We start from the raw sequence: 13,018 nt of genomic DNA, 5'->3' as shown, positions 1-13,018 counted from the left end.
TGTTTTTGTGGTGTGTGAACACATGTGTGCCTGAACTGGGACTCCCAGTAGCCAATCTCTAGTGCCATCCCTCATGTGCCACCCGTGTCCTGGCATTCAGCAAGACAGGCAGATTAAACCTGCAGGAAGCAAGGTTGCCCTCGCAAAGCCAGGCGGAGCAAAGTCAGCTTTCCCCTTTGTTCAGTGAAGATCCATCAGCCCTACAAAAGCCTTGCTGCCAAGGCAGCCCGGCAATCTAAGTGATTCATCTTATATGAGCAACACAGATGCCCTTGCCTCTTCCAGGATCCGACCACCAGTGTTCCCTCTAGCAGGGATTCCCAGATGTTGTTGACTACAACTCCCAGAATCCCCAAGCAAAAGCCACTGCAGCTGGGGATTCTGGGAGTTGTAGTCAACATCTCGGAACAGAGGGAAGACTGCCAACCATCAGCCTGGCTCTGGCTTCTGCTCCCGGCCCATCTGTGTTTCATCTGGTATTTGATCCTAGGGCCATCCTTAGTCTCACCCCAGGCCTCTGCTCATGGCTGCAACTTCTGGCCCTCCATAGCTCCCACACCTGGACTGGAACACCCCCTGTGAGCTTGCTTGGCCAAGGCATGTCATTGAGGGGAAAGGGTTTGCCAGAATACCCAACAGGCCGCAATTTGTGGCTGGGCTTCGCTTCACAAATGCCTGCCCTACCAGCTGCTCTCTGAAGATTACCAGGCCCAGAGCTACTTACCTGTAGGATGCAATTTTCTTCAGGTTGGCTATTGGGACACTGTAGCCGCACTCTTCTAAGACTTCCTCACAGGCAATTTCCTCCAGAGAGAGCTCCGGCTTGTCTACAATCCCAGCACAGAGCTCATATGTTATTCCTACGGAAGCAGGAACACGAGCTGGAAGAGGACACCAGCTCTCCTGGTTGTTACTTGCAAAGTCCTGGGGACACTGACGCTCCATCTCACACATGTAGACAGCTGCGGAAAAAGAGAGCACAAAAAGTAAATCCAGTCACTTGCCATCATTTTGAGACTACGTGGTGGCACTGCTCTGTATCGCAACCAATAAAGTGTCTGCTGTAGGCTGAGCCAGGGTCTCCGCTGAGGCAGGGATCTGGGAGGGACACACACTTCACACCGCTCTGAGGGGAAGGGGACAGGACCTCGGCTGGCTCCAAGCTGAAATCCACAGAAGCTGGGCTCTAGCAACATGAAATGGATGGTGCTACAGCAGCTGTTTGGAGCAGACTGCCATTTTTGGTGGTTGCTGCCCAGGCAGAGTCCATTAGCCCTGCCTCTTCCCCAGGGAAGGTTCTGTTGCTTAAAGGAGCCTTGCCCACTTTCCTAACAGCTGGCTCTAGCAGCAATGAGGGACTCGGCCAGAGTTGGCAGGTCCTCCAAGTAAGAGGATGGCGGCAGGACTGTGTCCCTGGGTCATGCAGGAGGTGCTGGTTTAGGTTCCTCAAGTTCCCCTGGCATGGAAGGTCATAGCAACATAGGAAGCTGCCTTCTACTGAGTCAGGCCATTGGTCCATCTAGCTCAGTCTTGTCTACACAGACTGGCGGCGGCTTCTCCAAGGCTGCAGGCAGGAGTCTCTCTCAGCCCTCTCTGGAGATGCCTTGGCACTTCCTGCATGCAAGCAGGCAGATGCCCTTCCAGAATGGCCCCATCCCTCAGGGGAATATCTTACAGTGCTCACACGTAGTCTCCATTCAAATGAAAACCAGGGTGGACTCTGCTTAGCAAGGGGAGCAATTCGTGCTTGTTCCTGCAAGATCAGCTCTCCTCCAGGTCCCAGCAATGCAGGGTCACCCAGGATCTGGGCTACAGGGATGTCCTGCCTGTCTTTTCCCCTGAACGTCCTCCTCCACTTCAGGTGAGAAGGGTCCGAAATCTGGGGCCATGATATAAATAGAGGAAATTAGCCACCACCACAACCAGCTAAGCAGCTCCCATCAGCATGGCATATAGGCAATCAGGGACAGTCCCGCTCTTCTCAGTAATAGAATGGGGGTGCACATTCCCTGACATGTAAGGAAATGGGGCAGTTCCCAGTGATATGGAGCTCAGCTGTGTACTGGAAACACAGAGGACGTTGGTCAGTTATCCTGGACTACATGGTCATTTCCAGTACTGCAAGCTTTTAAACTACACATATAGACAAAAATACAATACATGTACGTTTTGTGGGCTACCAGCCTCCATTTCCTGCTCTTAAAGCAAAAGGTGCTGGATGGAGAAGGTAAAGTAATAAGTAGCCTTTGGCCAGACTAATGACTCAAGTTTTTTCAAGTCAGGGAATGTTCAACAGATGGAAAATACAGAGTAAGTGATAACATAACAACTGCAGAGCAAGGGATTTATCTTTTGTGGTCTCTGAAATCTTATTGTCACGGCAGACTCAAATGGTACAACTCATCAAGTAAATCCACTCTGCAGACTCATTGCAGAATTCAGATCACACAGGAGTCTTTGGGGGCATGTGCACAAATACTCCGATTCCACTTAATGTGGTCTCTGCACACGTAATTTTGCACAACAGAGCACGTAGCTAGCAAGCCATAAAAGCCGCACTTAGAAACTACCTAATATTCTGCAAATCTTATTGTTTATTCATTTTATTTCTATGCTGCCCATTCAAAATATCTCTAGGCAGATTACTAAAATGTCAACATCAACAATTAAAAGAACAAAATTAGAACAGTTAAAACATAGCACGGCACGCCTGTTTACAAAGGGCCCTTCGAGGCCCTTTCAAAAACTGGCAGAGAGGTCAACCTCCACAGAGAGGAGAGCTGGTCTTGTGGTAGCAAGCATGACTTGTCCCCATAGCTAAGCAGGGTCTGCCCTGGTTGCATCTGAATGGGAGACTTGATGTGTGAGCACCGCAAGATATTCCCCTCAGGGGATGGAGCCGCTCTGGGAAGAGCAGAAGGTTTCAAGTTCCCTCCCTGGCTTCTCCAAGATAGGGCTGAGAGAGATTCCTGCCTGCAGCCTCGAAGAAGCCACTGCCAATCTGTGTAGACAGTACTGAGCTAGATAGACCAATGGTCTGACTCATTATATGGCAGTTTCCTATGTTCCTATCTCTGCAGGGCACTGTTCTTCATTGTAAGGCCCAGAGGCAGCCCCCATCAGACCTAAGTGTAGCTCCCTAACTGCTTATGGGGCCTGTGTGAAACTTCGGCCAAAGCTGTATACTTTGCACAGTCCTCCTGGCACCACGCAGAGATGCCCATTTTCACCATGCAGGGCTGTGCTATGCCCAGGGCTGGGTTGGGGGCTTCTTTAAGGAAGACTGAATCTTCTTGAGCCCTGCGCTACCTCTGAAGGCACACCAGAGTGCTAGGAAGGGTAACCCTTCCCAGCTTTCCCCTCACAACAGAAACCTTAAGAGAGGGCTCCATCTCAAAGGCTCCCCCCGCCCTGAGAAAAGCACCTTATTGAGTAGTCAGCACAGGGGGAATTGGCTCTCCCTTTGAAGGGCTTTTGCCCAAGTGGCCCTGGCCTGAAAAATAGTGAAGATCACTGCTGCGGGGAGTGTGTTCTGTTCATTTTGAAAACGAACAGGGAGAAATGCTGTTTAGCAGAGCAGAGAACAAACTGAATCTTTTACAAAGTCGGATTTCTGGGAGATGGTTCTCTGAGCACCACTTCTGCTTTGGGAGAAACTTCTGTCTCAACGCAACTTCCATTTGTCAGCCAACATGCATATTTCACAGGATTCACTGATACTCGCCGGGACGTTGGGCTGTACATGATGTACCGTGTGCACAATGACGAGTCTTTCAGCCTGTCAACTCAGCTGCTGTTTCGGCAGAGTTATGAGGAGCATGCATATTTGAAAATTCTCCTTTTGAACATATACTACCCCCTTGCACAGATTGCCGAGTGGAATTTGCAAAGGACCTTTTGCATTAATCTAGAAACAGCTGTCACAGTCAAGGAAACGCCAAGAGCCACGTAATGCCATCAAAGGGAACACAAAAGGCCAGATTCCACACTACTGATTTTGCCCATGTCACTGTGCAGGCGACCAAAAGAGAGGCTGAGACTAAGGGGAGCCTTTGTTACAGGGATGCCACCTTTATTACTGGCCCTTTGGTGTCTTCAGTCGCAGTCTGACATGCACAGATTGAGCAGGTAAAGCTCTTCCTCACATGGAAATGAGTGGTAAGAAAAACTGCCCCTGTTAACTATCTGTGAGTCAGGCTGCTGTTAAAGACATGGGGCAGAGCCAATGAAAAAGGTGGCAATCCACTTTATAGGGGTTTTTAAAACACTGTTACGAAAAACAGGATTGTGAAGGAACAACGCTGGTATCTGGGGTCCCAGGCAGCCAACACAGGAGGATTATCAAGCTACTGATGGGCCTCTGTACATGGCTGGGGCTCTGCTGGGCTTAGTGGGTTGCAAGTTGTTCAGGCCTCACATAGATGTGTAATGGAGAGAGCCTGGCTCAAATCTCTTTGCAGCCACAGAAGCAAAATGGCCTGAGGCCAGGTTATCTGGTCCCAGGTCCAGGGTCCTTCAGGTATCGGAAGGACCATGTGTGCCCATACAAATCTGCCCATCCGTTAAAATCTGGTCATCACGTCTCAAAAGAGACACCGCAGAACTGGAAAATGTGCAGATGAGGGCAAGCAAGCTGATCAGGGGCCTAGAGCACCTTCTTTACAAGGCAAGGCTATATCACCTTGGGCTTTTTAGTCTAGAAAAAAGTCAGCCAAGGGGAGACATGATAGTGATCTATACAATTATGCATGGTGTGGAGAGAGAGAGAGAGAGAGAGAGAGAGAGAGAGAGAGAGAGAGAGAGAGAGAGAGAGAGAGAGAGAGATTTATCCTTTTCTCACAAGTAGAATCAGGAACCATCCGATGAAACTGATTGCTAGGAAATTTAGGGCCAATAAAAGAAAGTAATTTTCCATACAGTGCATAATTAATCTATGGAATTCTCTGCCACAGGATGTGGTGATGGCCATCAGCTTGGATGGCTTTAAAAGGGGCTTAGACAAATTCATGGAGGACATGCCTGCCAATGGTTACTAGTCTTGATGGCTATTGGCTGTCTCCAGATTGATGGCTATTGGCTGCCTCCAGGTGCCTCTGAAGGGAGCAACGGCAGCAGAGAGGGCATGCATTTACCTCTTGCCTGTGGGCTTCTCAGAGGCATCTGGTGGGCCACTGTGTGAAAAAGGATGCTGGGCTAGATGGGCCTTGGGCCTGAGCCAGCAAGGCTCTTCTTTTTTTTTAATATTTATATTTTTATCTTGCCTTTCATCCTAAGATCCCAGAGGGGTTAACAGCAAGTTAAAATTAATCTTAGAATTTCAATAATTACAACCTAAAAATAAAATTCTTATGTTCTTATCACCAGTATAAACCCTTCTTCACATTTTCTGGCTACCGGAAGGTAGGTGGGTGGTTACGAGACAAAGGGCTTTTCCTGCAGGGGTACCTTGAGTTGGAACACCCTCTCTAGGGATGTTCTCCTGGAAAGCATTGTTACTGTCATGGCTATTGGCTAAAGCAGTCCAATTTTCCTGAACTCTTAAGTAACAACAAGGGTGTGTGCACCTTCTGATGGTTTTCTGATTCAGTTTGCTGCCTTAATCCTGTTTTAATCAGTGGCGTTGTCACAGTGTTTGTACTTACAGACTTTGTATAAGCCTGCCTTGTGAATGTTTTAACTCAGGGATTTTCAGCTGGGGTACATGAACTCTTCAGGGTACTTTGAAGCCTCATGGAGCATAAATGGAGCACAGGTCAGATTAAGGAGAGCACAGATGGCACTCACCTTGGGCCCCCCATGGCCTTCTTCCTTCCTGAATGCAGTGTGCATGAGTAACTTACTCATGAGTAGCTTACTCTATATGGAGCTAGTGATTGTAGTAGCCTGTATGTGAATATAGAGGGTACCTGCGCTGAAGCTTTGAGGGGGGGGCACTTTTAAAAAGTTGCAAATCCCTTTTTTTAATAGAATTATATTAAAAGAACTACAGTGGCTACCAATAAGTTTCCAGGCAAAGTAAAAGATGCTGGTTATCCTCTATAATAAAAGGCTTGGGTGTCCACCCGTGTCTCTGTGCCCATGTCTCCCTCGGCCGTTCTGGGCATGTGCGGAGCGCATGCCCAGAACGTCCGAGGGAGATACGGCCGCAGGCACCAGGTGGCCATGTTGGGTCCCGGTCCAGGAGGAGGAGAAGCGGGGACGGGGAGGGCAGAGGCGGCCATGCAGAGAGGAGAGGCGGCAGCGGTGGAGGGTCTGGCCCGCCTGCCGAAAAGAGCAGGGAAGGGAAAGACGGCGGGGGCAGGCAGCCCGGCCGCGGGGAGAGGAGAGGCAGCGGCAGCGGGTCTGGGGGAGGAGGCAGGCGGGGGGAGGAGGAGAAGTGGGGACCGGGCAGGGCAGAAGTGGCAGCGGCGGGACCGGCCCTGCCGCTGAAACGGCCACAGGCACCAGGTGGCCATGTTGGGGCCGGGAAGAGGAGAAGCGGGAAGGAGAAGCGACCCCAATTTCAAGAACCGGCTTCGGGGAAGTGAGTCTCTTTGCCGCTCCCTTCCCCGACCTTCCACGCGTGCTTTAACCGTCTCTCGATTATTCCGGGGCGGGACTCTCGCCTGCTCTCCCCGCCACCAGCCCCATAGATGGAGGGGATCGTGTTGGAGCAGAGACTCTCCGTCCCCATCCCCCAACAGAGCCTTCAAATCAGGGCTTCCTGGCCCATGTCGAGAAGAGGAGGAGGGCACCGAAGCCTGCCTAGCAGGGTCCTTGGTCTGCGGCCGCGCGACCCGTAAAAACAAGGGCGGGTGTGTGTGGTGAGCCTGAGTGAAAAATCCGCCCAGGCACCAAATGGGACCTCCGCCTCCCCCCCAGCACCGCCCAGGGAGCAGCCCCCCCCACTGAAAGTTCTTTGCGGGAGGGCGGAGAAGGCTACTAGCGCCCGTTATTTTAACGGGCTGAAAATTACTAGTAATCTATAAAGCCCTAAACAGCTTAGGCCCTAGGTGTTAAAGAGAACATCTTCTTCATTATGAGCCCCATCGGCCATTGAGATCATCAGGAGAGGTTCGTCTGCAATTGCCACCAGCTCGTCCGGTGGCTACACAAGGACTGGCCTTCTTTGTTGCCGCCCCAAGATGCTGGTATGCACTCTCTGCTAAAATAAGAGCCTCCCCATCTCTGACAACTTTTAAGAAGTCTCTAAAGACACATTTTTTCACCCAACACTTGTGGTTTTAAATCGTTTTAAGGCCAGGTTTTAATTTGTTTTATGTTATGTCCAGAGGTGGAAGTTTGGGGCAGTGTACAAATATAATTAAAAAAACCTCACTGGATAATTCCTTGTATACTGTCTTGAATTATTTGCAGGAGCAGGGAGGACAAAATGCAAACATGAGAGATCAGTAATAACAACTAATGTATACCGTTTGCTGGAGAAACGTATTTTATAAGGGCATTAGCTATCAACATAGGAAGCTGCCTTATATCGAGTCAGACCCTTGGTCCATCTAGCTCAGTATTGTCTACAATGACAGGCAGTGGTTCTCCAGAGTTTCAGGCAGGAGGGAACCCGACTTTGTTTCAGATGGCAACATCCTATCAGGACGTATTTAGTGTACATTCATTTACCAGAAGGCCGGGTGCGGCTTCCTCTGACTATTGCACCACAACTATTCAGGGGCCCACCTGCTTTTTACTGCAAAACCCATAACAGCCTTGCTTCACTGGCAAATAAAAAAATAAATAAATAAAGACAAGGAAGAGGATTACCTGGACGGAACTGCTTCACCACAACAAAGCACTGCCGAGAAGCATTAAAGATCAGAATGGACACACTGAGGAAGGAGGAGAGAAAAACAAAACTGAAAACCAGATCAATGCACTTGGAAGAAAGCAACACACCGTGCTGTGGAGTCAGACGTTTTAATGGGTTTAGGACGAAGCCTTAGAAGACAGGATGCGTTAATCACAACAACATGAGCTAAGGGCACTGTTATTAAATTATAGTGGTACAGATGAGCAAGCTATTTTTGAGAGAAGGCAGCTGCCTAAGAGCTCCTGATCTCAGAGATAGATCCTCTGGCACAGTTATGGAGAGTGTTCCATTCAAATCAATGTTCCTTTGCATTGCCAGCTACAAAACTCGAGTCTTAAGACACTCTCTCAAAATCTGTGCTAGCATAATCCAGCCACATTGTGTGGAAAAGCAGCGCACTGGGGAAGCTTTGCATGGGCATCACGATGGTCACATGACAGTCTGGTGGTCTGCAAGTTCTTGAAGCCTCCTTGAGGACTTCTCCGGTGTAAGTGCTACACTTTTAAGGATTCATAAAAAGAATCACTGACAACGTGAAACATGGGTCAAGATTCACGAGAGGATCTTTGCAGGATTTTTAGTATGCACAACTGAAAAGTTTCTCTTTCTATAGTCTCCTCCCCTCCCGCTCAACCCACTTGAACTAATCTCTCTTCTCCCACAGATCCTCACTGACTCTTCTCACTCAAGATTCCAGCTGCGGCCACGTCAGCCCATGCACCAGAAGGAGGTGGAAGACTGAACTGTTTCAGACTACAAGTACAGGCACCAGTTCTGAATGGCCAACACCCACCATGTAAAAATTCCCTGCAAGAAAAAAAACTGCATGTCAGGGAGAGAGGTTCTAGACTTGTTCATGTCCGATGGTGCTTGCTTTTCTTTCCTGGGAGTTTTTCATATAGGTGGGCAATCTTTTAAAAAGCGACGCCTCCACACACATCTGCAGCCTAAAGTGGTACAGCACATTCCCCCACACAGTCCATTCTTCCACCTCAGAACCCTTCCACCACATTCCCACCTAGGGTTGCCAACATTTCATTGCCAGAATGAAGGACACAAGTTCCAGAATGAGGGACGCAAGTTTGTGGGGGCTGGCTAGGGGGGCTGGGAGGTGTATGCAGTGGTAATCAAGAGCCTGAGTATCATTGATGTATGTGCAATTGAATTATATGCTATTGAATAAATGAGGGACAAATGCTGTCCCTATAGGGACCAACATTTCATCCCTGAAATGAGGGACATCCTACGTAATGAGGAACAGTTGGCAACCCAATTCCCACCCCATTCTGCTACATGCATAGACCAGGCCTGACTCTATCTACCACTACTACAAATGTTTATGTACCACTTTCAACAGAAGTTCTCAAATAAATAGTAACATATAAGATCAACATAAGGGATTCTCCCAACTGTACTGGAATGTTCCTATCCATCACATACAGCTCCTCACCAGCATTTCAAGAGGCCCAGGGCACTTGGACACTGACTAAGATGTGGTGCCAGTTTTAGATATGCAAAGTCTGTTGGATGCCTTGAATGTATTTATATATTGCTTTCCCCCATGGGCTCTCAGCAAGTTAAAGCAGTTTCTCTGAATGGATAACATTCTGTCACCAAGGCACCACAACCTGGGTAATATGTGACCTAATCTTAAAAAGGTTTACTCATAAGTAGGTGCTGCTCAGTTCGATGGTCATAGGAAAAACATAGGAAGCTGCCATATACTGAGTCAGACCATTGGTCTATCTAGCTCAGTATTGTCTACACAGACTGGCAGCAGCTTCTCCAAGGTTGCAGGCAGGAGTCTCTCCCAGCCCTATCTTGGAGATGCTGCCAGGGAGGGAACTTGAAACCTTCTGCTCTTCCCAGAGTGGCCCCAATTCCCCCCGAGGGGAATCTCTTCCAGGGCTCAACACTTCTAGTCTCCCATTCATATGTAACCAGGGCAGACCCTGCTTAGCTTAAGGGGACAACTTAAGTCATCAACAGTGCAATCTTCCACATTACTCAGAAATAAATCCCACCATGTTCAACAGCTTACCCTCAGGTAAGCACAGGAATGCAGCCTAAGAAGCTTTATTCTGTCCGATTTACTTGAACTAGTTATTGTCTGACTATTTCTCAGACACTACATTGCATAGTCGCCCCACCTAGCTTTCATCTCCTTTGCCCAGGTCTGAAAGTTCCACCACCTCCTCCTAATCAAAGGCAAAACAAGAGATGCAGAGGAAGGAACTCATACAAAAGACTATCCAGGGCAACAGTGGCTTAGTTAGGGTGCCAGTGCACGTTCTCAATGGTGGTGTCATCTGAACCCACCCAAGTCTGGTTCCCGCACCACATTACAGAGAGTCTCCTAATTTTGTCTGCTGAGCTTCAAATCTTTTTTTTTCTTTTCCAAATTCAATTTTTATTAATTTTAACAACCGTAATATTATCATTCATTACAAATACATACAAAAAAGGTGGACTTCCCGCTCATATTTCTTCGTGAATCATCAACTATAAAATTTACCCTTGCTATAATAATAATTCAAAACGTAAATTCAAACCCTTACAAACATAATTAATCTAACCAACCTGCGATTTTTACTAAATTTCAAACCCTGCTGTCAAGTCCATAGTAGGAAAATAATTCTTTAGATACAACAAAAATGGTTTCCAATCTTCTTTAAAACATTCCAAGTTTTAATCTCTTAATAGTGCTATAAGTTTTGCCATCTCCGCATATTCCAAAATTTTTATCAGCCAGTCTTCTTTTGAAGGCAGTTCACTGGTCTTCCATTTCTGTTCATATATAATTCTAGCCGCCGTAGAGGCATACATAAAAAAATGTTAAATTAGTTGTAGAGATTGCACCTTGTGTTACTCCCAGCAGGAAGGATTCTGGCTTCTTAGGAAATGTCATTTTAAATATTTTCTTTAATTCATTATATATCATATCCCAATAGGCTTTAGCCTTCCCACAGGTCCACCACATATGAAAGAATGTGCCTTCAAAATGTCCACACTTCCAGCATTTGTTTGAAACATTTTTATACATTAATGCCAATTTTTTTGGTGTCAGATACCATCTATACATCATTTTATAATAGTTTTCTTTTATAGCATAACATGCAGTAAAGCTTCAAATCTTGGTTACAGAAGTTGGGCAGAAACTGGGAGAATCTCAGTAATGTGGTGCGGGAACCGGACTTGGGAAGGTTCAGACAACAAGTTGGTTAGCCTCTGGTTCTCGGCTTACTGACTTGGCAGCAATCATGTGAAGCCACCCATAGCAAGACGTTAAATGCAAGTAATGTTTTTATTGGTCCTGATCACATGCTTCTTGCAACTTTTAGAGGATTTCAAAGGCAAATGCAAAGGTCATGCAAAGTATCTCTGATCATCCAATTCATTATACATCTCCAATGCAACATGTGGTATCAAACACGTTGTCTCAAGGAATCACAAATGGCTTTATACCCTCTTTTTTTCCCCCTTGAGGTGAACGAGTGTTTGCCACACTATGTGCACAAGTCCTCAGTGGTTTCAGGATCAGGGCCAAGATCAGCATCCCTTACGGCCCTCAACAGAGCACAATCTATTTATCGCCATGCATAATTTCCTCAGTACCACAGAGTTCCTCTATGTGAGCAGTTATGATGGGATGGGGTGTAACAGACAAACAGGCAAACCATCAACTTTATTTGAAGTAGAGGTGTGATGTACGCACCTTTAACAGCTCCATTTTCTTTTAAGAGCACCATCCATACCAAGGCTATACAAGAACAACATTATGGCCATTTGGCTGAACAAAGAGTTGCTATTAGCAGTAATCAGATAATCGCCTGAAATACTAATACATAGACAACTGTGTTAAATACAAGTACCTAAAGGGGAAAAAACAAACAAACCCCCAAACCCAGGCAGACAAAGCCACAACCTTTTATAACCTCTTTTTTACAGCCTTTGTAATTCTGTTCTAGGTGAGTATATGCAAATAAAGCCAGGTCAAGCCCCAAAACTTTTACATCACAAATTCTGTCCCAGATCGTTTTTAAAAAGAGACCAATTGCAGTCACAGAGTGGAGATGGAAGGGGAGGAGGCAAAGGCACAGAAAGCCAGTTGGAGAGATTCAATATGTATGATGTGGTCAAGGGACTATCTTTGGAGGAACAAACTAGGGATGTGCACCAAGCGTTTCATGCATCCCCAGAGCGGCAGAGAGCAGCAGCTTTAAAAGGAGGCACACAGTTCCCTACCTGCTCCTCTTCTGCCCCCTCCCCGGTGCTGCCCGTTCTAAAAAGACCCATGTCATGTGGCTGCTTTCCTGTTCTCAGCAGTGCACACATGGGCCCTGCTAGGAACAGGAAAGCAGCCGCGCAGGGCTTTTTAGAACTGATAGAACTGTGGTGGGCTGGTGGTGAGCAACGGAGGATCAGGTAGGGAACTGTGTGCCTCCTTTTAAAACTACTGCCCCCCCCCCCCCGAAATGTTTTGGCTGAGGCAGCCTGAATTGTTTTGGTGCCTCTCTAATCGGTGCTGAAATGATTCAGGCACATCCCTAGAACAAACCTACCAAAGTGGGTCTGGTACTGCATAAGGCGCTATTCCAGGAAGGTGAGATTCAGAGACTCCTGGCACGCTTACAGAAGTGCTTAGGGCCAAGCCCAGGGCTCTTTGGATCCATACACATAACTGCCTGGTTCAGATGTAATGCAAAACCATGGTTTAACATTACACAAATGTGTCAGAGCGAGTTACTGTCATTGGCTCCCAGGAAACTGGGGTCATCACAAGCACTAGCCCCTATTCTAATGATCTCTCCTAAGTGCACACATCTTTCTTTTCACATAAAAGCATGAATGACATTCACTCCTAAGGAAAAAGAGGCAGAGAGATAGACATGGGGACACTGTTATGGTAGAGGCACAACCTGTCCCATTGCCTCCAAGACTAGAGGGCTTGAACTCTACTGCGAGGATCCCATATAGAGACATGAAGGCCTGCAGGAAATCTCCAGACATCTCTGGGGTGGGGAAAGGTGTTTGTTTTTTTGTTTGGTCCCCACAGTTTCAAATGGAAAGGTTGGAAATGTCGGGAAATGAAATACATGGTTAAGCAATATTTTCTCTTTCAGAATGAGGAAAAATACTCATTAAAGCACTGTTTGAAAAGTATATTGTTACAGTCCATTGAAATTGCAGCAAAAAAAAAAGGTTTTAATTTGT

At 47.1% G+C, this 13,018-nt stretch overlaps 1 protein-coding gene across 1 annotated transcript in view; it reads right to left on the bottom strand.

The window, feature by feature from the left end:
• NUDT14 (nudix hydrolase 14) overlaps nt 1-13,018 on the bottom strand; it is a 92,320-nt gene that overhangs the window by 19,268 nt on the left and 60,034 nt on the right. Inside the window, exons 3-4 of the mRNA XM_053283940.1 lie at nt 7,759-7,823; nt 725-962 (exon numbers count right to left, since the gene is read on the bottom strand). Coding sequence (XP_053139915.1) covers nt 725-962; nt 7,759-7,823 — 303 coding nt within the window. The remainder of the gene's footprint in view (nt 1-724; nt 963-7,758; nt 7,824-13,018) is intronic.

Source organism: Hemicordylus capensis, chromosome 1, assembly GCF_027244095.1.
Source record: "Hemicordylus capensis ecotype Gifberg chromosome 1, rHemCap1.1.pri, whole genome shotgun sequence".
Lineage (NCBI taxonomy): Eukaryota > Metazoa > Chordata > Lepidosauria > Squamata > Cordylidae > Hemicordylus > Hemicordylus capensis.
Note: the sequence above shows the minus strand (reverse complement) of the source record. Positions and strands in the feature narration are given on the sequence as shown.